A 27,411-nucleotide genomic window follows, 5' to 3' on the forward strand; every position below is an offset into this window, starting at 1 on the left:
AAACAGGGAAATCTGTGTAAACCCTACTGGTTCCACCCGGTAAAACATATGTAGGAAGACAAGCTCAGCTGCAGACCTTGTATTTTCTTTTACCGTGCCCTTCCCAGTGCTTAATCTTGGCTCTGTTCGGTTTTCTTTCTGCTCTCTCTCTTTGCTCCTAATCCTTGTCCATGCTTATAAGCCCCTAATATTTATATGGCATTATCTGTATTAGAGATTACTGCTGACAAGTAATCTCTTCCCTCTTCTGAATGAAGAATTACAACCATTGCTAAAGATCAGAAAGTGAAATTAGATCCCTGAAAGTATGTGACAGCTTCAATAAACCCTAATACCAAATTCCCTAAATATTGGGAATCTTCTTCTGAGCTTTTAGGTTTGAACTGTAGCACAGCTTTGGGACACCTGACCACACTCAGCAGCTCTTTTTTGCTGTAGAGCAAAATGTGACAGTAGTTGCAGAGAAAAATATCAAGAAAAAAATCACTGAACTGAGACTAGTCTCCCAGTTTTGTCATTTGTTGAAGTCTTTCGAGAAGTAGGTAAATATAAATGCATCAGTTTTACTGCTATCAGGTGATTTGTACATAAATATAAAAAATATAAATGTATAAATTTATATATAAATATAAAAACCAAGTATATACTACTGTAGTTGCTGTCTGTTCCAGTTTGGCCTCCAAAGAACTGCTTTCATGACTTTTTTTTTTTTCCTTTTTCTCCTTAGAACAGAGATTCTGACAAAATTCTGACTTTTGAAAAAGCTCAGAGATATCCATACAGCTTTGGTATTCGTACAGTGCTTGGCCAGTAATATGTGTGCATGGTTGTGTAGTTTTGCACTCATTTGTCATAATTGTGGGAACAAATTCAGCATGGGAACACGATAAATTCAGGGAAGCAGAAAGAAAGAACGTGCAAAAGTGGAATTTCCCAGTTATGGCAAATGACAGAAATGACTGTCCATCACAACAATTATAAGCCAAATGGACTCCAGGTATTAGAATCACAGAGCTCTGTACGAACCTCAGTAGTGTTTTAGGTCACATAAATTATACTAAAAATATTACAGTTAGTAAAGAGTCATTTGTGATGCTGTTTAAAGAAAGACAAAGGAAATTCTCAGACAGTGAGTTTGTTAAATTGTAAGTTATGCCGCGACGGTGCATCAGTGACGAAGGAAACGCGGCAGTTCTAAAATGTGTGTGCTCCAGCTCCAAGGCCTGGGGAAGGTTTCTAATATATCTCATCACGACTCTCTCCTTTTATTATTTTTAAACTTTTTAATGGCAATATAATAATAATAAAAAAAAAATCCATGGCACTTTCAGAACTATCTTTAACTTTGCTTCCAAATGTAACTACAGTTACAGAAGGGCCAGTTTTTATGAATTCAAATTCTTTTTTTTTTTTTTTTAGCTTATATCTATTCTGGCTCATGGAGAACAACTATTCAAACCAGTACCCAACACATAGAACTTCCTGTATAATTTGATCTAACCTAAATCAGCACTCCAGTTAGTCTTTCTAATGTGGTTTCTTATTCATCGAGCAGTGACATCATGGCCCTTCCATCCTTTTTCTTGTTCTTGTTTTTAATAAAATGGTGCACAAAGTGACTCTTAGTGCCACGAAAAGAAACCAAATCCCATAAGTAATTTTTCATTAGGGCAAATGAATAAACGCATCCGGTGTAACATGGCAACATGTTACGAAAGAGCTGGAAAAACGCCATGTCTGCTTCAAGGAAAAGTACATGGGTTTCCTCAGAGTGGAGTTTCATGGCATAAATGAAAAGAAAATATATAATATATAGAATGGGGAGTTTTAAAAAAATCTGTTATTCAAAATGGTAAATATTTAAATTGAAACTCCGACTTTTAGTATGTGGAATTTTTATTATATATGAACTTAGTTTAATTTTTAACCCATCTTTTTAACTAAACATGTATACCCAGTATGCAAAAAGGGAAAGTTTTCAAGGCTTATTCTTTTTAAAGTCTTCATAAAGTTTTAAAATGACTGTTAAATGTGTCGAGAGCCTCAAAAATGTGAATAAATAAAAGAAAAATAATTCTGAAAGTTTTGAAAACAAGTCATGATACTAAAATTAGATACCTAAGTCTCTCACTGTTTGTTCTGAACTTTCAGTGTTTAAATATATATGAGTTATGCATAAAAGTAAAACATTTTCCATAGTTTTTTAAATATAAGGGACAGTACCTTGTGGAATCTGTTGAAAGTGTTAATATTTGTATGCTTTGGTGATAATTTTCTCTGGAAAGATTCACATGTACAAGATTTCACTACCACAGTTAATAATAACAATACAGTCCTTCTCCCATATTAAAAATAGAATGCTATGGCGTTTTTCTTAGATGACTACTGTGCGTTGTAACTAAGGTTGAGAAAAATGGTGCATCCTTCTCGATAACTAAATCCTACCTATCTGTTGTGGCAGCTCTCTAGCTTGTTTTTTAGAATCATAGAATAGTTCGGGTTGGAAGGGACCTTTAGAGGTCATCTAGTCCAACCCCCTGCCATGGGCAGGGACATCTTCAACTAGATCAGGTTGCTCAGAGTCCCGTCCAGCCTGACTTTCAATGTTTCCAGGGATGGGGCATCTACCACCTCTCTGGGCAACCTGTGCCAGGGTTTCACCACCCTCAGCATAAAAAATCTCTTCCTTATATTTAGGCTTTTAAGCCTATGTCTGCTCCTGCCCCAGCTCTGCCATTCCATACCCAGCCTCTCTGAGGTTGCATCTTCTGAAATTTAGACAAGGGTTTCAAAAACTCTGATGATCTTTGTGGGTGTAGATACTGGCTCCAAATAAAACAGGTTATAGACTTCTGGTTTATGACGTAGAAGTCCTGCAAGCTCTTGATGTTTATAAATGACCAAGATCTGGGCAGGTACTGGATGGAGAGATGACTCTGTCTGGAAGGTGGCAGAAGAGAAGAATTAATGTGAATTTGGAAGAGGAAAAATAGAATAGCTGGAGCAAAAATGTTCTGGAGAAAATGTAAACACAAAAAATGTGCTAACTAGACATTGTCTTTCTCCAGCATGCTTTTGGGAAATGCACATGAACAGGTTTAGAAGATTTCGTGTTGTTATTAGTTTATTTTCAGGTCATTTATTTAAGTGTCATAAAGAACATTAGCTGGTGGTTAGGGACTACAATATCCATTATATCTTTCCAATCATGTGGACAAGTTTATACTACATATGATTTACAATGGTCTTTCCGCAGTTAAAATTGTTATATTCAGGTACAAGGTCTTATACGTGGTTGTATTTAGCAAAATCCAAGTGGCTTGAGCACAGAGATGTCTTCCAATCAAAGTCCGAAAAATTAATGCTTCTACACGAACACTGTGGGTTGCAGCGAGAGCTGTTTATGGCTCTCTGCCTACATCCTTTATCATGTCTCCACTGTTGTTAGTAAAATATACAGAACTACTTTATGCCAAAACAATGGAAGTTAATGCAGATAACTTGTTCCAAAGTTAACCATCAAATAAATCTTTTTTTTTTTTTTTAAACTGTTAAGTGAAATGGTGTTCTAAAACTTTTAAAAATTGTCAAGATGATGAATACTGTGTGTGTAATACAAGTAAATACCACGGAACTGATTGCACACACATGTCTTAAATAAGGGATATTAAATAGTTTATTCCAGAGAGAGATCAGTGAAGTTTTATCTAATATTATTAGAAATTCTGTAATGACGGATCAGATTTATGAGGGCTAAAAACTAAGAAAAAACCTGTTCAGAAATAGAAGTGGTGCATTGAGTGGATGATTGGCCAGGAGATTAAAGACAGGCGGGGGGATACAGCCTGCCTAGGTAGTTGGACCTCTCACATGTCAAGCAATTCTTCTTAATGGCAATGATTTTTCAAAATCTGTTAGTTAAATTTGGTTTGGTAAATCAGTCCTCTCAATTCAGTCACAGACTTGGTGGTTTAGAGCAAATCCCTTAGCCTATTTCTCCTTCAGCTTTTCCCATGCATAAACATATAAAAATATATCCTCACGGGTACGTGTCCTTACTTCAGAGGAGCCACCAACAGCCAGTTCTAGGTCTATAATTCAGCTTAGACTGTCAAAACGCTGACTTAACTGTTAAGAGCATAAATGTATGGAATTCAGCCACACTGAATTTATACTTTTATGCTCTGAGAATCTGAGGGTGGCTAAGTCGCTGAGATGGGAATGGTTTAACTCAGGCTCATTTGGGAACCTGTCTTGTTTATAACGTAGGTAATGGATTTGGATGAGGCTGTTGAACGTGATTGAACTTTTTCTGGTTGTACCTACACGGCAGCTCCAACGAGTGATGGCGAGCAACGGAAAAGAGGTAGATTTCGTAGGTGATTTGGTCAGTGGCTTGAAAATGTAGATTAACACGAAAATAATATGCCAAGGGACGGCAAGCCAAATCAAAGAATACACATTATATGGAGTAGTTGCGCTGTGTAGTGACTTAGGAAAGGAGATTTAGGGATTTGAAGAAAAATCCTCAAAGCAGTTAGTAAAGAGTGCAACTGCAGTTAAGCTCACATAATGTGTGTGTGTTTGTATTTTGGTGGCAATTTTGAAGAAAAAGGGTCTTTTTGCATTTAAGGTGCTCCTTTACAGGGTAAAGTGGATGATTCTGGCATATAGGAATATTTGTTTTGACAAAGAGGGAAGGGAGCGGGTTGTTCACAGCCCAGAAACAAGCTGTGATGGAGTGAAACTGAAGAACTGTGGAGAAGGTTGATAAAGTGGAGCAAGCATTGGCTTTAGTAAACAGTTCAATAAACAGGCTATAGTGTGTAAACATTTGGAAATTAAAAGGAAACGGAAAATTTAAATGTCTCTACTTATCTGGGAGAACCATAATCACATTGAAAGGCATGTAAGTAAATAATATTTGGGTAAATTAACTTGAGGTACAGGCAGGCATTTAGAGTGATGATCCCATGGTGGCCGTGCATGTAGTCCTCTTTGTGTTAATTTAGAAGAGTCCTATTTGAATGAAGGCGCTTCACTCGAGTGTTTCCTGGGCAAGGACTGTAATTCATCACTACTTTAAATCGAATAGTAAAACTAGATCTGCATAAAATGTTACATTTCATATATTACAAAAATTAGTTCGGTGGCCTCAATATAGCTGTGCAAATGCACCCTGCTGTTGGGAAGGGTTTTCTGCAGCACGCACAGAAGTCTTGTCTGAACGTCAGGTGGAAGAGCCGGTGGCATCTAATATTGACTGTGGTACCTGGGGAAGCTCATAAACAGCTCTGCCTCGGTTTCCCCATCTTAGTGTTCATTACTTACACCTGTGAAAAAACAGGGGGGTGGTTGCTTTTATCCTGTGAATGGATGTGCAACACCTTTTCTCCTAGGTGGTTTTTTTTTGTTTTTCTAATTTATGATTAATTTTTTCAGTTGGTCGTTATAGAAATCAGGCAAGGATAGTTGGGTAAGACGACCCACTTCCATGGCGTAGTACATGTTTGGCCCACGTTATTAGGCAACAAACAATCATTCTGCATTAGCTTTCAGTGACCTGTGATGAAGCAACTTGCTGGTCTCAGCCTAGACATAGACAAGACTCACGTTAGATTGAACAACGCTGCGTTTGGCATTTGCTACCAATCTTAGCCGCAGTCCTGGCAAAAATGCCAAGACTTTTCTGTCAGAATTGCCTTTTTACTTCCCAGAGAAGTTTGCTTCATTTTATTTTAGCAGGCAAATAGTTTTGTTCTCCCTGTTGATGTGGTTCAGTGGAGACCTTTGTCTTCTCAGCCAGTGAACCATAGGTTATTTTATTTCACAGGTACCATATTAACTAAAATTATATATAAAGTGTGTCATTTACTGAATGCTGGTGGAGTTGTTGCTTGGATGGATGTAAAATATCAACCATGTTTTGTCTTCTCATTTGCTATTAATTGATTAACAATTACCAGGTGAAACTGAAATCCAGCATAAACACAATACAGATTTTTTTTTTTTAATTTCTTTTTCCTAACAGGTTCATGCCGGAACATAAGCTTGCCCATTTGGAAAAGGTAATTGGTGTTAAAAGAAATGGAGATGCTTATCAATTGGAGGGTCTGCCCGGCCAGCAGAAGAGCAAAGCTGTGGGAGCTTTAATGAAAACCAGCAACGCGCATCGCGAGTCTGGACTTTGTGAAGCCCCGCCTGGACTTTGTACCACACAGCACGAGGGGCTGCCTTCCCCGTTAACAGCACCGGCGAGATTGAACAAGTCTGAAGCACCAGAAAGTACAAATCCTTGTCAAGAAGAAGATAAGCAACATCTGACTTTTAACCTCTCTAATACCTTGAGTGGACGGGACTATCGGCAGAGACCTTTACACGTTGCCTGGCCTCACAGGTGGTAAGTGGTGAACAAATCCAAATACTGTACCTCCCAAAGATTTGTGAGTTTGGTTTGATCCCCCTTCTGTGACTTCTGTCAAGTGTAAAATAATTTCCTAAACACATACTGACGCTGCACACACACGTACAGGAAAAAGACACATCAATAACATCTGATTATTCAAAATAATTTGTTTGAATACCTGTAGTTCAGTAACGCTAACCAGACGTTTAACCATTGATGTTAATGATTCCTCTTTTTTGCCCAAGAAAAAGCTACCCCTGCTGCTGGAACGTTAAGCATAATTCTGGTAACTCTCTTTTCGTATAAAGCAATCCACAGCTGACAATTAATATCTAATGTTATTTAAATTATCTTAATTACTTTAATGCAAGTGATTAAGTGTAAAGATACATGGTGGCGCCGGACAGCTGATGTTAACCCGCTGTCTGCATTTTAAAAACACCCTTTCAGAGTTACGTAAATAGAAAGCCTGTTTGAATGTGTTAACAGGGAAACAATATTTTTCCAACTGCTAACGCAAATACCTGATCTCTGAACCTTCTCTGAACGGCCGAAAATCTACCATGCCGCATAATCGCTAAAAAACATATAAACTTTAGCTTGACTCCTACATAAATTAGGATTTAAAGAGGTAAAATGTCCTGATAATCTTCCGGTATTGGGCACGAACATTTTAATCTAGTTTTTATTCCTCGCAGTTTGTTTAATCTGCATGTGGCCTGATTAGAGTTCACTTCATCCACAGATTATAGTCTGTTTATTGCAGAGATGCTGGGTCGATCAGTAGGTCAGATTTTCCGAGAGCAACTGTTTTCAGGTGAAGCAATAAGTACACCGCACCGACGGGGCAAATCGCCTTTGCAGGGGATTTGACTTCCAGCACATTAAAACTCCAGAAGCTCTCCCAGATGATCTGCAGCATCTGGTACCTAAAGGGATTTTCATCTTTGACTCTAAATGTCTGAACATAAAATTTAGGGATTGGAAGTTGATGTGGAATCTGTCTTTGGATTTGTTTAATCAACTTCACACTTCCGACACGGCCTTTCTTGGGGAGCCACATTTATTTTTAATCATGTTTCCCTGCTAACGCCGAAGTGCTCTGTGTTCTCATAGGTTATTTTAAAATTTAGTGCATCGAAGGGAGAGATACTGCATGTATTCATTTTGTGTGGAGAGTATATGAAGCTTAGTGTCATTTTTATTTTTTGAAAAATTTTATCCCCCTTCACTTAAGACCACATTTTTAAAATGCATATTTTTAAGATGGCCAGTTATAAAAAGTTTTATGATGCTGAGCTGGTTTTTTTTCTTTTTTTTTTTTCTTTTTTGAATGCTGACCTAAGTTGTTCCAAATGTTGCATTCAAAAAGAGCAGAGTAAAGGAAAATAAAATATTTTCCATTTTATTCAGTAGTTTGCATAAAACAGCACAAAGCTAAGTAATAAAATCAACAGTATTAAATTGAATAATTCCTTTTCTTTCTGTGTATATTTTTGCTTTAATTTAATTTAATTGCCTAAAGTTAGTTGCTTAAAGAGATGCAGCATTGTGTTCGTGCACATACTTATTGTTAAAGCTAAATTATTTTTAATTTGGAGAAGAGAGGCAAAAAAAGCCACATCAGCAAGAGCAAATGCCAAAATATAAAAGTAACACATTCATCCTTACGGGTAATATAGTAGAACATTGGAAACTTGGAGGTTGCCAGACACACAGCTAACATTAGGGCTAATTTTGAAAATCTAGCGTGCAGTCAATTTTACTGATGCCTGGGGACATACAAGGTAGAAGCTGACAAGAGAACTAATTTTGTTTGGGTTATTTACTGCTATGCATCATCCATGGGTTCCCGCCTGACACACAGCTATATGAAGGGGAATATTATCACACACTAAAAATTTATGTTGACATTCGATATTTGTTCAATATGTCAGCAGTATTACTTTCATAATCAAAAGAGTAAGAAAAAGAGAAAAGAAAAGCACTTTATGCTCATATAGATATATCTTTTTAATAACAGTCTATAAGGTTAATATAGTTTACCTTTGAGAGTATACAATGAAAACAAGCAGGGTTAGCAGGGAAAATGACAGAAAGCATCAACCCGAGCTGTTTGTTTGCCATTACCTAAGCGAGCCATGTCAGCTCTCTGGCCCGCGTCTGATAGCTATTTGTTGTACAGAGAGCACAGCATAAAAAAAAAAAAAAAAAAGAGGAAAAAAAAAATATCAAACTCTTAATACTATTGTGTGCCCATAACCATCTGTCACTGCTAGCCTGGAGATGAGAGGAAGATTACGAGGAATAAACACTGAGCCGCCGAGCATTGGTAAAGCCTTCGGGCAAAAAACTCTTGTGGGGACATCAAAGACATTCTAATTCCGAGGCAGTCAAGGATTACAGTGTGTAACCTGTGCTGACAACAGATAAATGACTGGCAATATTGTGCCAGAGCTGTTGGGTCCTGCATGGAGTCCTGATGATGATGATGATGATGATGTTATCTTGCAGAATGGACTCTGCTGGGATAATTTTATGATAAAACACTTTTTTCAAATGCCACTGGGTCCAGGCAGGCATTTACTAGCTACGGGGGCAGCAATCAGTTTCTTCAAAATTTACTGTTCTAAGCCCATTAGAGTTCCGGCGCAGCAAGGCTCTCGATGGAAATCGAAAGCGCCTGCCTTCGTCTGAGGATGCTGCATGCAAATCTTCCGGGCTGAACTCCTACCCTTTAGTGTTAGGATGCTTTAGCAAGTGATTTATGTAAATTTGCTGGTAAAAAACAGGGTTTATTTTTCATTGGTGAATATGCGTTAGAAAATTAAGGCGCCGGCTTCGCATTCGCCGAACATCTGAGCGTCCTCAGCCCGTAGCCTGGATCGCACAGGTGAAAACAAGGGGCTGGAAGCAGCCCCTTCGCCGTGCAGCGTAGCCAAAAATAAGCACTCGTTGCCTTATTGGAGACGAACGCATCGCGTGCCTTATTCAGGCATCAGCAGTTAAAAGCATCCCCTTCTTAGGCCTAGCGCGAGCCTCTTCGTAAAGCGGACTAATTTTAGCCAAGTGTTGTAATGTGCGAGGGGGTTTTTGTGTGTAAAACATTGGCAGCGGTATCCTGCTCGTATTCCAGCACGAAGCGCTCGCAGATATTGTCCTATACAATAATACTTAACGACCATTGTCTACCCTGATGATTTACATGTGGTTTTCATTTTGGGAAAAAAAAAATAGAAAGGGAAGATTATTATTTTTTTTTTTTATGTTCCTGTGTTCCCCTTCACCTAACAAAAAAACCCTTTGGCTAAACCATAAAAAAAAAATGTATTTTTGTGAAGTCGTGCTGTTGTTACAGAAAACCTCTCGAAACGAAGTGATGCTGACCTCATTGCGTTAGTGCTTGGCGGGGACCGCCAACACCCGAAAATACGGCGTTAGCCCCAACACCTCTCCCGCTAAGTCAACCCAACGTAGGCCCTGCCTGCTTGGAAACGCATCAAAATCTAAAGTGACGTTCTCTAGCAGACACGTTCTCGCTTTAAGTCGGTGTTAAAATGTCTTTGCATGAGAACGGGCCCTTCGAGGCGATCCCTGCCCCTTCTCTCCATCCCTCCCGAATCCGAGCCTGTCGAGGATTACAGCGTGCAACCTCGGCCGACAGCAGATAAATAACTGACAGTATTTTAGCAGAGTTGCTAGGTTCTCTGCAGAGTAATTTGTTTTCTCTTTTCTCACCAAGTCTTTAATGTTTTGTTATAAACTTCTATAGCAAGGCGCTGCTAATAGAAATGACTTACGGCCAAGGATCTGGATAAAAGGCTGTGATGGGTTTCCGAGCTGCTTTCTTGCAAGGGCTGTGCCAAGGAATTACTCTTCCCGTTGTGCAAATGGGCTTTGCTAGAAACGGAGAGCAAAATTCTGGTGATCGATGGGCGAAGTTCCCACATTTGATCAGGACTTTGTAGTGTCCCACAGGTTTTCATTGCAAGGTGATAAAATGCCCATTTGGTGAAGGATGAGCATATTAAGGAGATGGCAGTGACCGGTGTGGCACCATCTTCCTCTCCCCCCAAAAACCAGCCCACCAGCATTTATACGTATACATCATTCCCTCTCACTGCCCCCCAACGAGGCCACAGACACTTGCCAACGCTATTTTTGCTGTAATTGGGGTACACCAGCCTGTCCCTCAGCTCTTTTTGCATGGGAGCGTGACAGTGGGTGTCGAAGCTGCACAGTCACATCATCCAGGTGACACATATGTAATTTTATTATACGATTGGAGCCTCTTTACTTCTCTCTTTCACGGAGAAGACCTACACGGCTTCTTTTAACTCAAGGTATTCACCCGAGCCTCATGGTTTTCTTTTTTCCCTGTGTGCGCTGCATCATCTCAGCAGTTAAAGACTCGATAAGAGAAAGTTGTCAGAAATCAATTCTTCTTCCCCTAATTGTAAGGGTGTGATAAAAGATCACATGGGGAATCAGCAAGAATTTACACACACATGCAAACAAATAGCCCTATCAATTCACGTGGAAGATCAGATAAGCCCGTTATCTCGTGTCCGTACGTACCAGCGTGTGACAAGAGCGTGGGGAAGGACGTGGGGCAGGAGATACAGGAGTGGGAGGAACGGCGGTGGAAGCCACGATGAGGAAATTCAGAAGAAAAAAAAAAAATCTAGATTGCAAAAATTATCTGAAGATTTCTGGTCTAAGGGAAAACGGTGTGTGCAGAGATAGCGCTGTGCCCAGTTGCCTGTTTTTAATGTAGAGTACCAGAAAGTCAGAGAGCTGAAGAAATGAGTCCCTGCAGGAAAGCTTGTTTTGTCATCACCGTTGCTGTACTAACATGTGGTTGCCCACTGTGAGGACCTGGTCCCCCTCACTCAGGAGCAAGTCCTGGGAAAGGGCTTGTCCCAGATAGAGCGGTCAGTGTTGTGCCTTCAGTGATGGGGCAGCTCTTCATCAGTGAGCTGAGCACAAGTCCTCAGCAAGCTGCGAGGGAGAGGAGCTTGGAAAGGCGTTTTTTTAATAGTAACGCCTTGTTCCTCTTCATCTTGGCAGCGCCATCAGAATCTGTGTAGTTACTGTTTGCCTCTGAATTCAGAATTCAAGACTATTTAATATAGAGACATTTGAGAATACAGTGAATCTATACCCAAGTCATATTTTCCTCACGCAGTCAAATATTTTGGACCAAAGTACCGTCAAGGTGCTGGTATGGCAAGACAGCAAAAGATGAAAGAGTAGGTCCTCCACCTAGAAATCACCTTTGAGTACCCATAAATACCAATAGCTTCAACAGGCGTGCTCAACGTTGTAAAGAGCCTGCAGAGAGTATGTAGAAGAAAGGGCCGTGGTCCTACTCCTCCCTGCTGGGTGGCCACTCATGCAATGTCATATAAGGAGGACAGAGGTTGTGTCTTACCAAAGGAAGGTAGATTCCCCACTTCAGGGAAATCATAGCTGACTGGGTCTGTTCTGCCCCTTTGCACGGGAAAGCAGTGGAGAATTTGGCTCTAGATCCGTGCTGAATGGGGAGTGAGTTCCTGCAGGGAAACCTCACCTTTGAAAAGCAACTGATTCTGGCAAATTTAATCCAAAAAGGTGAACGTGGTGGATTGAAAACAAAGTCTTAAAATGCAAGTGTTTATACAGCCTTTACTGAAAGGTACCAGATATGATAAAAAGCCCGTAGGATGTAAAGTAACAGTTTCAAAATGGAAACTTTTTAGCTGCGTTTAAGAAAAGCTATCTAATACTCCCAAAGAAAACGGTGTTCACCAGGGGTGCAATACAGATGACACGTGGTGAAGGAACAGGGCCATGAAAGTGTACGTGGAGACATTTGATTAAGTAGAAGCTGGCACCCTCGCTTCTTGAACACCGAAAGCAAAAAGGAAATAGTCTAACTTCACTTTCGTGCAAGCTGGAGTTAAGTTTGAGAGCAGATACTAGATTTTTTGTAAGTAGCAAATAAGAAAGTTAATGAAATACTGTGAGAAGTTCAGATTTAAAAGTTAACTGGAAGGGCAATTTGGAAGTATCTGTTCTTTGGTTGTTCATTCAGTGATGTCTAACCTTGAAATTTCTTCCCACGGCCGGGGATTTGGGGTATTGAACCCTTCCAGTGGAAGATGCACTATTCCTTGATCACTGTTTTTTAAGAGCTTGTAGAAATGTTCAGCATGTAATGAAGACCTCTCAGGTGTGAAAGTTCTCCTGCTATCATGGACATCTCAGCATGATTTTTTCCATCTTTCTTACAGCATGTTTTCTCGAAGGGCCATAAGAAGTTGATAGTCCAGAGGAGAAAACATCTCTAATTTTGATAATGGCAAAAAAGGTGCTTTGTATTACCTCTATATTCTTCAGCTAAAAAGCCAGATATAATTCTGAGTAGTTTGTTATGTTTATAGTATGTGCAGAGCCTATAGTAAGTGTTCCAAGAGCAAGAATTGGCCTTAGGAACCTCTCTTCAGTTCCCTTCCTGCCTGATCTCTGATTGAGATGTGGGTAACTAGAGATTCAGAAGAACTGTCCTGTAGTCACAAACTAAACGTAAACCTATCCATTTTGAAACTTTTAAGACAAACACTTCATCCTGTGATAAAATGGCAGGAATTAAGTGAGGGCTGTGACATTCGGTGCTGGGAGACCTCAGCAGTGCATCATCCCCAAACAAAGACTACCAAGACCTTCCTTCCCAAACATTATGGAACACAAAAATATTTGTACTACCTGCACTTGTGTACGCTTTGCCTTTCTATAAAACCTTGAATCTGTTAGTCTCAAACAGGAGTATTCAGGATCTGAAATTAGAGGTGGAGAAACTGAGGCAGAAGGTGAGTTACCAGCTTTTGCTGACCAAATCGCGTGTGCCTTTGGAGATGCATTTCTGTTGCCCCGGCTTCCCCTTGCCTTTCCCACGCGGGAATCGGGTAACTGCCTCCGTGGGACAGGGAGGAGCCGTGGCATCTGCGTTTAAATCAGGTACTTCAATTCTCATTAGCTGGTAAATCTGCTGAGCTGAAAATGGGGTGTTTTTTAGCTTTCCAAAAGATTGCGTTTCTGCCAATCATATCGAAGGAAGGTAGTGAAGGTGTTAGGGTTTGAGTGGTGCTTTTTCTCCTATGGTTTCCATTGCCTGGGCTCCTGATGAACAGTTGAAGCGGTTTGCTCAGTTGGCGTCAGCAGCGTACCAAAGGAGAGGGGAACTATCTCGGAAATACAAAGAGCTAAAATATTTTGTGATCTGTTCTCACTCAGACGTATCCTTCAAACTGCATTCCCTCAGTTGAGGGAAATAATTTCAGTTACCCTGGTCACAGTAGAAAGCGGTCTTCTTTTTGAATGCTTTTTTTTCATTAATGTAGATATGTTTCTGAGATGAGAAACGATGTTTCTTCTAATTATGGTTACATGTAGTTAATTTCCTTTTTTAAAAGCTCGGTGTGAAAGGCAGTTTCCTTTAAAAAGAGGGGGGGGGGGATAAAGGAAAAAGTGATACAGCTGATGTTCCTGTTGCCTTAGCAACAGATTTATTTATTAGGGTCTGAAATGACATGAGTTAATATACCACATACCTGCTGATCGGCAAACTCTCCTATTTCAGCTCCAGTTGACAATTAAGTCCTGGACAGCTACAGCCAGGGGTTAATGTTACTCATTAGGAGAACTAGGTCATTACTGGGAAATCAAGGCACTTAAGGCAGCATGGATAAAATACAAAATTCAACATCTCAAGGAGTGAGGGGTTTTATGTTAATTAACCTTATTTTCCTTTCATTAAAAAAAATCTTTCATATATGCATATGACAGTGGATCAATTAATTGGGGGGGAAAAAAAAGAAGTAAGCTGTAGTTTACTTTCCTCTCCTAGTTGTCTTCATTTCCTTTGGAAGGGTTTCATTATTTTATGGAAAATTCTTATGTCTATATGATGAGTAAAAAGGGTATTAAAATTAAGAAGGGAATCATCATGGAAATCAGCTTTACCACAAGGGAATGAGCAAATAAAAGCCTTGGAAATGAAAATAAATAAGCTTTGCTAATACCTCACCTAAGGAGCAGAATATAAGCCCATCAGAGCTTGGAGATATTTAGAGGTACTTCTTTGCTTTTTTATTAAGCAGTTACATAGTTATTTGACCTTCAGAAACCGAAACTTTAGGGAACTAAATCCAAGTTGTTGGTAAATATTCTACTTACAGAAAGCTGATCGCTGGTGTAGCAGACAGTAACTCCTGTACTTAGTAATTGGCTTCTGATTTCCAGGAAAATTAAATATATTCTCTGAAAGTTTTATTAAGATATCTGTGTGGGAGTTTTAACTTGATAAGTCATAAGTGATTTAATAAAGCTCTCCTGAAAGCCTTTATTTACTAACTTTTAGCAGACTTCATTCTGATACTGGAGAACTTAATAGGCTGAAAAAGAATCGTATTAAAATAGAACTTATTTTTTTACTCACTGCTTCCCCAAATACACTTAGTTCTTTCACTTCTACTAAGCACTCTACTTTCTTTTCTATATTAAAGCTCCGTGGCCCAATTCTGCTTCTCATTGCGTTTAGAGCAATTTGGTGTAAACCCTTTTTCCACTCCTGTAAAGTCAAGATCGAAGCAGCATCTTACCCAGGGTGCAAGTAGTAAAGCATTGTATCAGATTGTAGGAGCACCGTTACCTGTAACAAAAGCAAAATTCAAGCCCCATGAGGGGTTTTCTGCTCCATGGGGATGGTTTTGCACTCTGATGTTCCTGTTTTCTTAAATACAAGAAAAAAGTTCAATACCGTAAAGATTCTGCTTAAAATATCACATGCAGAAACCTTCCTCCTTCACTCCCCCTGTGCTATCCGGATGCTCATAGGGCAGCCACTTCAGTGCCATCTTCTGAAGCCTGTTATAATAAATGTTTCAGCCATGGTTGAAAAACTGATCTTGAGTTAAGGTAAGACTACAACTGCATCACCTGGACATTTGAAGATTATTGAAGTTTGGAATAGAAGTATCGGTTTGCCATAAAAGCTTCAGTAAGCTTGGTTCTCCCTTTTTCCATGTGGGAGGCTCATTTTGTGGTGTCTTTCTTCTCTGGTACAACTGCGAAACCCAAGTCTTTGAGCAGAAACACAGGTGAACTGGTGGGACTAAGGAGTCCTCTCAAGGCTCTGAAGGAAGGGGGCTTACGCTCTTCCACCTATTGCCATCAAAACAATCCTTTTCTGCTCCATTCACCCAAGCTGGTCTTGGCCTTTCTCTTTCAAACCTCTTCCTTTTCTCTTTGCTATGCTCAGTTCCTCGGGCATCTCCTCCTATATAGTCTCCTTGTGCAGCAAATTCACATCTAATTTTTCTCTTCTCCAGTTTCTCAACCTTCCTCTGTCTCCATCGTTTTAGTCACCCTCCCTGTCTGTGCAAGGGACCTTTCACAACACGTTGGTCCCTGTTTTCTCCTAAGCTGCCTTGTCCAACCTGACTGTGTTGTCCTCTTGGTCTCTTATACTGGTGCCCTTATTCAGCTTATCACATTTTTTCCCATATGAACTGGCCTTGTGTTGTATATTTTCCCCATCTCCTCTACTTCTTCACTCAGTACACTATTTCTTTGCCATGCTATTCTTGCATAACTGGTCATATTGATCAGATCTTATTTGTCCCCTTTGCTTTATTCTGGTCTACATCTGAGAGGTTTAGTCAGACTAGAAAAGCTCACATTACCATTACCACTTTCTGCCTCTTCAACCCATCTCTTACACCGCTTTATTTTCTTAACCAAATCTTCCATTTTCTTGTTCTTCCTTATTTTCAATGCATATAAAATAGTTTATTATTCTGCAAAGTCCAGTAATTTTATTCTGAATCCAGCAGAGGAATCATTGAAAGTGAAGACGAGATCTGTGTTTTCAGTTCAGATATTAGATCCTGCCTGGGTTTTAGCAGCCTGACCTGCGACAGTAGGACTGTCTTCCTCAGCTTTAGCCTAAGGTGTGCCCAAGACATGTGGACCATTCAGTGACAGGCACAAAATGAAATTTTTCAAAGGCTTGGCTGCATTTTTAGGAAGGCTTCCAACACATCCAACAAAAAGCACATCTTTGACTCAAAATCAAACGCATCCAAATATTCAGTTCTTACTTTAAAACAAAAACAGGTTCAAATACTTAAAATAGAGGCTTATTTGAAATTTAATATATGCAAGATATGGTTTGTAGTTTTACTGGGTAGTGTTGTGGGTTTTTTAAATCTTGTTGTTTAGATGCTCTGGAAAACTTTTGGCAGAATTTTTCTAGAAAATTATAGTCCAAGATGATAGCCTCCGTCTTGGACTACATCTTCAACAAGGTCAGAAGAGGTTTTGTAATAAGAAATCCCGGGCAAATTTAGCAGACTGTGCCACCAGCCCGCTTTGTAATTCACAGTACCCTGACCAAAGTATGCGAATACCCTCCCAGAGACAAAAATCAAATATTTGCTAAGCAAATGATCTAATATTCTTCCTTATTTTCACCAGTAATAGGGGGGTTATGTTTCTTCCTTCAGAGCTCTTTTTAATTAGTTTCCTCCTCTTACCGCACTGCAACTGTTTGACTCTCTTCTCCCTTTCCCTTCTTCTCCTCCCCTGCTTTCCTTTTCTCCATGTTTTCCCTCCCTTTGTCCTCTAATCTCTGTGTTTGTGCAAAAACTGACTCAATGAAATGAGTTGATTCCTCATTCTGAAAACGATGAGATTTGTAGTTACTTTAATCTTGTTGAATAATGGGTTTCAAGCCTTGGTCTTGGCGCCATTAAAGTTCCTGCTTAGGAGCTTCATCCTTGGAGATGCAGCTTCACAAATCCAAAAAGGATGAGTCATGTTAGGTATCTGAGCTAATTCCTCTTGGGGTATTACTCAGTAAGGACTAGGACCTTTTTTTTTGACCCAGGCAGCGTATCTGGTGGAGTATTAAGCAGTTGTAGTTTGGTAATATGAGTCCACCATGGAAATCACAGAGGGTCTTGTATGGTGGGATTGCCGTTCCCAGGCAAATGTGTAGCAATGTAGTTTTTATGTAGTCACTTATGTTTGATTCTTCTTCTGTTCTTCCAAGGAACCACCTGGGTAAACTTTTATCCACTTTTGCCATATTCATACCCATCTATTATTACCATGACATGACTTTTTTATAGTATGTTAAATTACAATAGGATATATTGTGTTTGGTTATCAGGGCTGTCAGGGTCACTCAGATTATTTTATCTTGCCTACCATGACTCCCGACAACAGGAAACCATTTGTTATGTTACCTTTGGAACACAAAAGGAAGTTTTGGGTTTTTTTTTAAAAAAAAAAAGAAACTATTTGGGGGTAGTCTATAGCAGTTATTGGGTTGTGTTGCAAATTTGGCTAAAACGTTTTTTATCTGAATCTTATACTTGTGAAAAGATAGGTTCGCTAAGTTGAAGAAATGAAAAGGCATTTGAATGAAAGTGCATTGATTTTTACACCAAGGTAACTGAGACCAAACGCCGGTCTTTGTCTTCAAAGGTTAATCTCTCTTTAGGAAATAAGCAGGAGGCTCAATGACTGATGCTGATCTCGAGGTTTCTTTGGTTAGAGAATGCGCAATATTTTATTTTGAGTTTTTTCTTCATGAATTGTGAGGGGAGAAGAAGAAGAATCTAAACAATAAACTCCCAAGGTTCTTTTTTTATGAATCTCTTCTAGATAACACAAGATAGGAGAAAATGCTTTTCCAGCGTAAAGCAAAATGCCACCCATTTTTCTCAGGCCAGCAATTTGAAAAAATCAGAAGGTAAAATACACACTCCTCACTGTAAATACGTCATGGGCTATAATAGAAAATAAAACACTGTATTTGCCAGTACTGTTTGGCTGCTTTTTGCCTCTCCAGTGCCATTTTTTAATTCCTCGGCTTGCAGAGGTGTTTTGCAAGCACAGGCAAGGATCAGGACCCTTTTTGCTTGTGGGACCTCCAAACCGCTAGCTAAAATTTATTCCATAGAGTCCTTTTTTCAGTGACACTTATGCAAAAACATTTCTTTCTACTTGACTCCATTTTCTATTAACTGAGAGGGTATTAGATATTGCGGTAACTTTTGATGCTGATGATGCCAGACAATGTTTAGAGGCACAATTACAGCAAAGACATTTTGTAAGCGTATCAGCTGAAGAAGAAAACTCATTGGGCTTAACTACATATTTACAGTCTACGTCTACCTCATATTGGAAATGTAAAAAGATGGAAAAATACTGTGATAAATTGAATAAATGGAAAGCAATTAACTTTTCCTTCATGTTTGCATTTTCACAGTTATTTCTTTTTCCCCTGTTCCTTTTCTAATAGCTCTTTCCCGGCAGTCATATTTCCTCTTTTGCAGTTATCATGAGCATTGTTACCAGAAATTTGGTATTAGAATTTTAATTTTTTTGTCCCTTTTTTTTTTTTCCAGTCTTAACATAGAAAATGTATATTAAAGTCATTTGATTTAGGGAAGTCCTCTGTCCTCTGTGAAAATAATTACTAGAATGTATTTCATTTGGTATATTGAATAGGCTTGTAGCATGAGTCCTCTTACTTTAAGAAGCATATTATCCTCCTGAAGTATTTACTGACTCCGATCCTCACCACATTTCTGTAAATGAAAGCTCCTGTAAGACCGTATCTTACAGATGGGGAAACCTGGGCAGAGCCATCTCATGGGAAATCAGTGTCAGGAAAAGACCAGAACTCTGTAATTCTCTGTTTTGAAGGCCAGGCTTATTTTTTGTGGCTACACCGCTACTTTCTAACATTATTAGATTATAATAAGCCTATATGCAAATTTTGCTGAGCTCAAGATTTAACATAAAATATAAAAGTGTAATACAGTAAATACAGTGAAAAAATCATGGATCCTGTTCTTTCGGTTAGGTGTGACATGAAATGGAGCCCCATTTTTATTTAGTTCGGCAGAGTGTGCGTGCGAAGACTGCACCATTTATTGATGTGCTGCTCTTCGCTTCTTGAAAATGCCCTGGACAGATACAGGGTCAACAGGAGGCTGATGTCACACGAGTCCTCTTATCAGCCTGTGGCATCCTCCACCACCCTCGCCGTATCAGTCAAAAGAGTAAAGAACCTCAAGTTCCTGCTGTTATCACCCAAACGAAGAACGTTACTGGGATAAAGGCACCTTCCAGCTCCTGGCTCTGGGTGTGACAGAGGTGCAGCTCTCGCCTCGCAACCCTCTCTCAGCAGCAGTGACTGCCCATGCTTTTCTTCACCTCCATTCTTTCAAAAATGTTAACTTTTACGAGGGATTTTGCAGATTTTCGACCTTTTCCTCCACGGTGCTTTTGTTCTCCATCCTCACGGCGCTCTGCTTCCCTGCTAACGCCGCTGCGTGCCTTTGCTCTCTTTATTCTCTTCCTCTTCGGTTCTCCTCCTTTAATTACCACGCAGTTTTATTTTTGCTTCCTAATTTATATCTCTACTGGTTTTTTTCTGACCTTTTCTCGACCACTGAGCACTCTCAAATGCTCTCTGCAGCTTCTCTCTATTTCTGAGTCTGATTTTTCTGTATTCTTTCATTTTGTCCAAGCCTATGCCTTTTCCTTTTTCTCTTCTATTTACCCTATATTTATCTTTTTTCCCCCTGGGTTTGGGTATGCTATCATTCTTTAATTTTCAACTTGAATATTTGGGTGGGTTTTTTTTTTTTCTCTTCTTGTGGTTCTCTTCCCCTTTACCTTGCCCATCTCGTCTGCCCTGTTTGCTGCCAAACTCGCCCCTCGCTATTTCGCTTTCCCAAAACTAAAGGACCACTTCAAGGTCTGTGTCTCAGAAACTTCATTTTCTTCACTTTTAATTATTGATTCTGTGCTCACGGACTTCCCCAGCCCCGTCCCTGCCCCTCACACTCTCCCCGTGCTCTGCCGCGGCCGTGCCTCTCGCTGGCTGATGTCCCCTGTCCCTTCCTCCCCTCCCTGGGTGTCTCTTGGCTCGCCAGTCCTCTGTCTCCACGACTGCTGCCCAGCTTCATAAATAATGAGTGATGCTTCAGTGGCCTGTTTTGTCAGCCATTTTCTAGCAATAATTGCAGGTAGGCAGAAATCTGCCTTTTCGGTCCTAGAAAATAAAAAAAATTAAAACGCAGCTTTAACTTCTGAAGATTTTGTCCCTGTTTTAGCATTGCCATGTCCCACCTTTGCCCATCTGACATTCAGGTGGTTTTAGGAAATGGGGAGGCAGGAGGAGATGCACCCAGTTTGAATTGCTTGGACTTAAGGCGCTGTAAACAGTGAGCTATTGCTGCGTGCCCTCACAATTTGGGATTCTCTACCACTGAAAATCTCCCATGCTAAATGTCCTAAGAAGATTAAGATCAGCCCTTTTAATATTGCTTTTCGCTGAGCTTATTTGTAACCCTTTCAGAATACGTAGCACCTTGAGAGAGAGCATGACAGGGCCGTTGTTATCACAAGCATTACGTACCCTTTACGCAGTATTTTCTCAAATATTAAGACCTTCTCCCCTGGCTTAACATTTGTATGTTCCTGATTAACTTGCATAAACCATAGTTTTTAATTTTTTTTTTAAAGAGACTGCATTTATTTTGCCCCTTTGAACAAGTCCTGTCTCTTTTCCACAACTCTTCTGCTTCCTAATTGCATAGCTGTATGTGTCTTCCTCCAAATCCTAAATAACTGCGATTATCACCGTGTATGATAAGTTTACATATACTGCAAAAATTAAACTTAAGTCACAGAAGACCATATGGGTCTCTTACTGAATTTCATTCAAATTCAAGCGATGAATATGCACTGAATAATGTAAAGGGCCAAGTTCTGCTATTTCTTTTATTTTTTTTTTTTTAAATGTGTTTTCCATCACTGATCAGGGATATGGGTATCCTGCAGCCCCAGGGAATGACTCCAGTTTAGCTGGTCTCCATGCTCTCTCCTTCCAGTTCCAGCAGTGGGTAAGGCTCGAGGGCTCAGGCTGAATTCACAAAATCCCTGAATAGCAGAAGGGTGTTTTGAAGCCTGTTGCCATTGATTGTATAGAGGAGCATCATCGTAGTGCTATGAAGTTGCTTTTTTTTAATTATTTTAGGCTGAAAAGAGGGATGTCAAGTCATCAATTAATCCTGACAGCATCCTTCTGTGGTGAAAAAATAATACTGTCACACCCATTTTATAAACAGAAAATCTAAGGCAGAGATAACGGAGGCTCAATGCTGGTGCTGCTGGTACCACCACCCTCCCATTCCCCATTTCAAGGACAGTCTTGAAAGTTTTATTTCAGATTGCAAAGGGAATCGCTAAGGCAGGCTGAACCCTGGGCCACGTTCCCATGCCAGACCACTAAACCTCAGCCAGTTCTTAAGAGAGACTTCAAATGTCTCTCTTAAAATGTGTTTTAGACTCAAAAAGAAAAAATCCTGGGTAAAAAAAAATAGCGTGCAGTATCTAAACATGGAGATTGAATATCTCCAACGGCAGTGCTCTCAAATCCGAGTATAGGTATGGTGCCTATGTCTGTTTTGTGGCATTTACAGCTGGAGTTTGGTCATTCTGATGTTTTCATGTTCTTACAATGAAATTTAGAGCATCTTCGTACCATGCCCAGTTCTTATTTTTCCTTTACCAGATGCATATCAAATCAAGTAAAAATACAAGAGCATTTCAAATACCTAAACTAAACAACAAAGCCAGACCCTAGAATCACATGAGCTTAATTTTTCCCCAAATGTAATATCTTAGAAGAAAAGTTTGCATTTTAATATCAAGCTTTTATACAGTTTTGCAGTTCTTCTTAAGGAAATGGAGTATATATAATTAATACTGTTTAATAAAGCTCAAAAATGCAACAGATGCAGCCAAAAGTGCACGTCATTTTGAGCAGATCTTTACAGAACAGACATTCCATATTGTGTTCATCTTTTTCCACGATCACTGCTATGACAATCTGGTGTGTTTAGCAGTTGTTGCTGAGTAAGGCAGACTGGATTGTATATGATTTTTTCCATGTCAGCCAAGAAACAGAGCTCTCTTCTTCTTTTTGATGCAGTAAAGAGGTGGTTTTGTACTATTTATTGCTTTCTGCCAGGAGCAGCTATACCTTTACTAACTTGCAAGTAATAGTAATTGCAGTCTGTAGGTGCACGTGCTAGAAGCTTTCTGTAGGTCTTAGCTGAAAACAAAAAGGTTGTGATGTGGAAAAGTCACAGGAACTGATAAATCGGATAAGATGACCTCCCAAATAGAAAAGTTACAAGATTCACAAAATGTCTCATTAAAATCCATGAGGATCACATAAAAGCAAAATATTTTAAAAGGGGATATGGAAGGAGGATCACCTACAGCAGAAAACCCATAAGAGAGGCTCCAGTGCAGAGGAAACGTTTCCCCTTTCAGCATTCCTTCTGGGTGCCAAATTTTCCTTCTGTTCTTCCCCACCTATTAAACAAAGCTGCAACTTCCAATTCCTATCAGTTTTCCTAAATATGTGCAGCTTATGTGGCTTCGACGAGCTGTAAGGCTCCGTATTCTCCTGCCAGCTCCTTGACAATGTGGCTCCAACAACATCCTCCACTTTTGGCTGCCTCTGGGACCCCTGGTCTCTTCTGGAAAGGGAGAGGGAAAGCATATCCTTTGCTGGAAGGACTTTTTGTGACTGCGAAGCTGATAGCGGGGCTGTGACGAGCTTGGAAAGATCCCTGTAAGCATCGTGGCTCTGTCTGTCGAGGCTGCCTGCGCTGTGCACGGGGAGGTTTCGGTCCACCTCGGGATGAACCGTGCATAGCTCAGCATCAGATACAGGGTGGGCTCCTGGGGATGACTTATAAAGTACCCGCGAAAGCCTGCCTGGGGGAAACTGAGGCTAACGGGGAACATTCTAATGAATCACACCGACTCCCAGCACCAAAGGTCTGTTCCTTGCAAACCTGCACGTTTCCGAGAGAGATGTTCCCTTCCAGCCCAGTCTGAATCCTCTAGTGTAATTCCATTCCGGCTCTTTCAACTGGGCATTTGGAGGGAACTAAAATACTGGAAACGCCTTTCTGCACATAATGTACCTACCAGAAACAGGTGGCTATTTTGGGCATGAGGATGCAAGCAAACTAATAGGCAGTGCGGGGATCTTTGCAACTGGAAGAAATTCTCTCTCCCAGCCAGTGCGCGTATCCACTTCGGTTACTGGAGCCACCGTGAAAACTCCTGGTTCGCAGATGTGAAACAAATTACGAAGCTTATGCAGTTGCATTCCTCCTTATTATTGGGAACAAAACAAATCTGGGAGATGGAGGACTTCTTAAAGTAATTATTGTCTGGCTTTATTTTAAGAAAATGCAACTACTTCTGAAAACTCCACAATTCCTGAAGATTTCTCAACCTAGGGAAGTCACATTAATTATAAGATTAATTTGTTTTAATTCCCTAAACCAAAAATATTGACTGAATGAGAAATTAACACATGTAGAGCTGCAGATGTCATTTGGCTTCAGATTTCCTGAATGATATAATTATTAATCTTTCATATCGCAGTGTGACAAACCTACAGATTCATTCTACAAAATTAGGCTGTGAAGAAAGACACCAGGACAGCTGAGCTATAGATTTTCCCTTAATACAGGAAGGAAAACAGTGGAATTTTCTAAATAATAAATAAAACCAAAATATTTTAAAGACATGTGGTGCACATCTGTCTGAAATATACAATAATTTAAAGCAGAGTAATTAAATGCAAGATATAATATTCACCTTAGAGTGGGGGAATTATCTCATTTAATTTTTAATATAACTTACCAAATTTGGGAAATTTAGATCATCTGTGGTATCTTTTGAACCTTTCATTCTGTGCTAGTAAAGAAGATAGAGTAGCAAATTGGCTTGTTATTTTCCTTTTAGATAACCAACCTTGGCTTTCAAGGCATTGAGTGCCATACCCATACAAACCTTTAATATTATCTTCAGCTGAAATTATAAATAAGTACAGGTTTCTTATTTTCTGTTCTAACTTCCAGTTAACTCCTTAAAAGGTAGAAAATGCCTTGTGTTAGTTTATTCCTTTCTTCTTTACCTAAAGCACTGAATGGGTCAGAAGCTTTTAATGAGTATAGCATGGGTTCATAAAATTCCAGTTTGGAAAATCCTATGGGTTTAGCAAAAGTTTTTGATTAACCTATTCCTCCTGAAAGAGGGGATAAACTGTAATGGAGATTGTATACATATTTTTCGACAGGCAAAAAAAAAAAAAAAAAAAAAAAAGTTTTTTTTCCTACCCTACCCTTTTTTTAACACGATTTTGCCTTCGGCTAGGTGAGATATTACTCAGTCCTTCTCACTTTCAAAGTTGGTAATTTGAAGAGTAAAGGCATCATTTGAAGACAGGGAAGAGAGAGAAGAATCTGATGAAACTGAGTGTTGATTCCCGAGTGCTGGGTTGAGGAAAATGTTCAACCATGCAGCGTAAGCAGAGAGGGAAATTATACTGAAGACGTTTAGTCCCCAAAAGTGCAATTTAAGAGAAATACTGTTCTGATAAACAAAAGAAAAAAAAATTTCACAAGCAAATATAAATGATGCTGAGATAAGTTCTGTTTGTTTCAAGGGAACACGACAAAGATCCTGAAACTTTCTTTAAAGTCCTGCTGAAACTGAAAGAGAAAGATCTGCCTTTTCATGTGTCCGTCCTTGGAGAAGCTTTCACTGAAGTTCCAGGTACCTTTCCTTTTTTTTTTCCTTTACTGTAAAGTTACCATAAAATAAATATTTCCAGAAGTAGTTTTCATGTACATATTTTCTTGTAGTACTGAAAGAACATGTTTAAAATCTTCGTAGTTTAAATAATACTGATATGTTGTCAAATTAAAATTATTAAAGACAGTAAGCATTTTTTATTTTACTTGGCAGTGCAAGACCTTCTTTATGACTTGTGTTTCAGTAACACTTCTATATTTATTTAAATACAGAGATAGGTGTGAGTGATTGGATGGTTCAGATAGGAAACAAAATCTTTCAGGCCGAGGTCACTCATCTGAAATCCAGACTGAGATTTTAGCAGGTGAAAACACTTAGTTCCCTTTCAAACGTGAGGTTAAGGACTTCTGTGGAGAGCTTCTGGTTTGTATCTGGCATGAAAGTGGTCATTAATCTTTAATATTTTATACCACTCTTTTGCACACTCCTTCCGTTTCTTGGGTTTCTGACAACCACTACTCTGTAAACAGTTTGACCCATCTGAAAAAGAAATAGGGTTTCTTCTGAATACACACAGCTTTGTGCCTGAGGTATTGCGGTAATAAAGAGAATAATCAAATCCTATACTGGGTGCACTTGTAGTAAATTAAGCCTTTCTAAAATGTACAGGCGAACTTCAAAATATCCCGTGTTTTAGCTCATACGTGTTTTCCAAAATGTGAACTTGCATCCCTCCACCTCTTTGGTCTGTTAAAATAGACTTGGGATTAGTTTATTTGTCAGTTCTGTCGTATCTGCTGCCTGCTGGACTGGTCGTATTTCAATTGTTTTAGTTTTGGTTTTGCAGTTTTTAAGAATTAAGAAATCGATCTGATCCAAATAACTTTTGGGTCCCCAACAGCTGGATTGGAAAAAGACGTAATAATTCAGGAGCAGGAAATTCTTCGTGTTTTCTGTCCACGTCTTTCTAGACAGTTTTCTGAAGCCCGTTCTTCCAGGCAAGTCTTATCGCAAATCCCAAGGCAACGTTGCTTTCCAGACTGAGCGCACCAGATTTCTTAGAAGGAGAAATTTCTAAGGAATATGTGACAGATAGGAATATATGATGGTGCACTGCGGGAACAGATTCTATTGACACTCATTTTGGATGTTGTTACATATCTCATTTGTGGCTTCAGTGCTTATGAATAATGTAGATCATCCTAAATTTATGCCAGTATATCAAATCTATATGCCGCACCTCTTGTCTTGTCAATTCATTCATCCTCGTGTATAAATAGAGTCTATATAAAGGGCAACGTGGTGAAATGTGTCTCATCACCATGTATTTGATAGGGCCGTATTCATACAAATGACATATGCAGGTCATTGCTAACAAGTACCAATAAAACCTGTTGCACATACTTTACTGAAAATCTATTTAGGAGATATTTTACAGATTTTTTTTTAATAAATTGTTGGCACTGTGTTTCCTCTCTCTCCAATTATGGGGTCAAATTCCCTCAGTATTATAAATGTCACGTTTACAGTCATTGGTAAGAGAAAAAATGCATAACATATTTCATAATTCAGTAATCATTCATTTATTTGAAAACGCAATTTTCACTGGTTAGAAATACACAGCAAATATCCAGTAGCAAGTTAAGAAATCTTTAATTTTCAGTGGTGCTAAAGCTTGGGTTTAGGCTCTAAAGGAATCAAGAGGTACGACTTAGGGCTTCAGGCAAATGTGCTTTGGAGGCAATTCCTCCTCTGGGGACGGGAGCGCATAGCTCCATGACCGGCTCTTGTTTGGGCTTTGTCAGGGGTGGAGGAGGTAAGGCTGGCCAGTATCCCAGCGATAACCAGAAGTTACTCCCTATGAGTGGAACTTGTTGTGTCTATCACGTCTTTGATCTTCGTGCGCGTAGTACGAGCATCATTTTCAATCTGATGTTTAAGACCGTTTTCTGTCATTGGTACTTCTCTGTCCTAGGATGTAAGCTGCACTTGCAGTGTGGGTTTATGGTCCATCAAATTTTGGCTAGATAACGATAGCAGGGGAGCGATGTGCGTGTTTGAAAGGGCAGCCCAGACATCTGAGCCCCATACCAGGCAGCAGCATCTCTCCATCCTTACCCTAATGCTGATACAAGCTGCCCCAAACAACCTGCCGTCCTCCAGCCATCCCAACCCTCCCCATTCCCCTTTCAACCTCCCCCCCTCCAGCTCTGAAGCAGACTCAGACCTCCCTCAGAAACTTGACTGTACTTTCTCCAGCTTTTTCACCGTTCCTCCATCCAGTCTGCTTGTTTCCACCCTGCCTGCCAGCA

At 39.7% G+C, this 27,411-nt stretch overlaps 1 protein-coding gene across 2 annotated transcripts in view; it reads left to right on the forward strand.

Moving 5' to 3' along the window:
• QTMAN (queuosine-tRNA mannosyltransferase) overlaps nt 1–27,411 on the forward strand; it is a 200,617-nt gene that overhangs the window by 143,342 nt on the left and 29,864 nt on the right. For both annotated transcript variants that reach the window (XM_075152709.1, XM_075152710.1), the window contains 2 exons: nt 6,032–6,400; nt 25,011–25,120. In XM_075152709.1, the coding sequence (XP_075008810.1) occupies nt 6,032–6,400; nt 25,011–25,120 (479 nt within the window). The remainder of the gene's footprint in view (nt 1–6,031; nt 6,401–25,010; nt 25,121–27,411) is intronic.

This window comes from Calonectris borealis, chromosome 6, assembly GCF_964195595.1.
Source record: "Calonectris borealis chromosome 6, bCalBor7.hap1.2, whole genome shotgun sequence".
Lineage (NCBI taxonomy): Eukaryota > Metazoa > Chordata > Aves > Procellariiformes > Procellariidae > Calonectris > Calonectris borealis.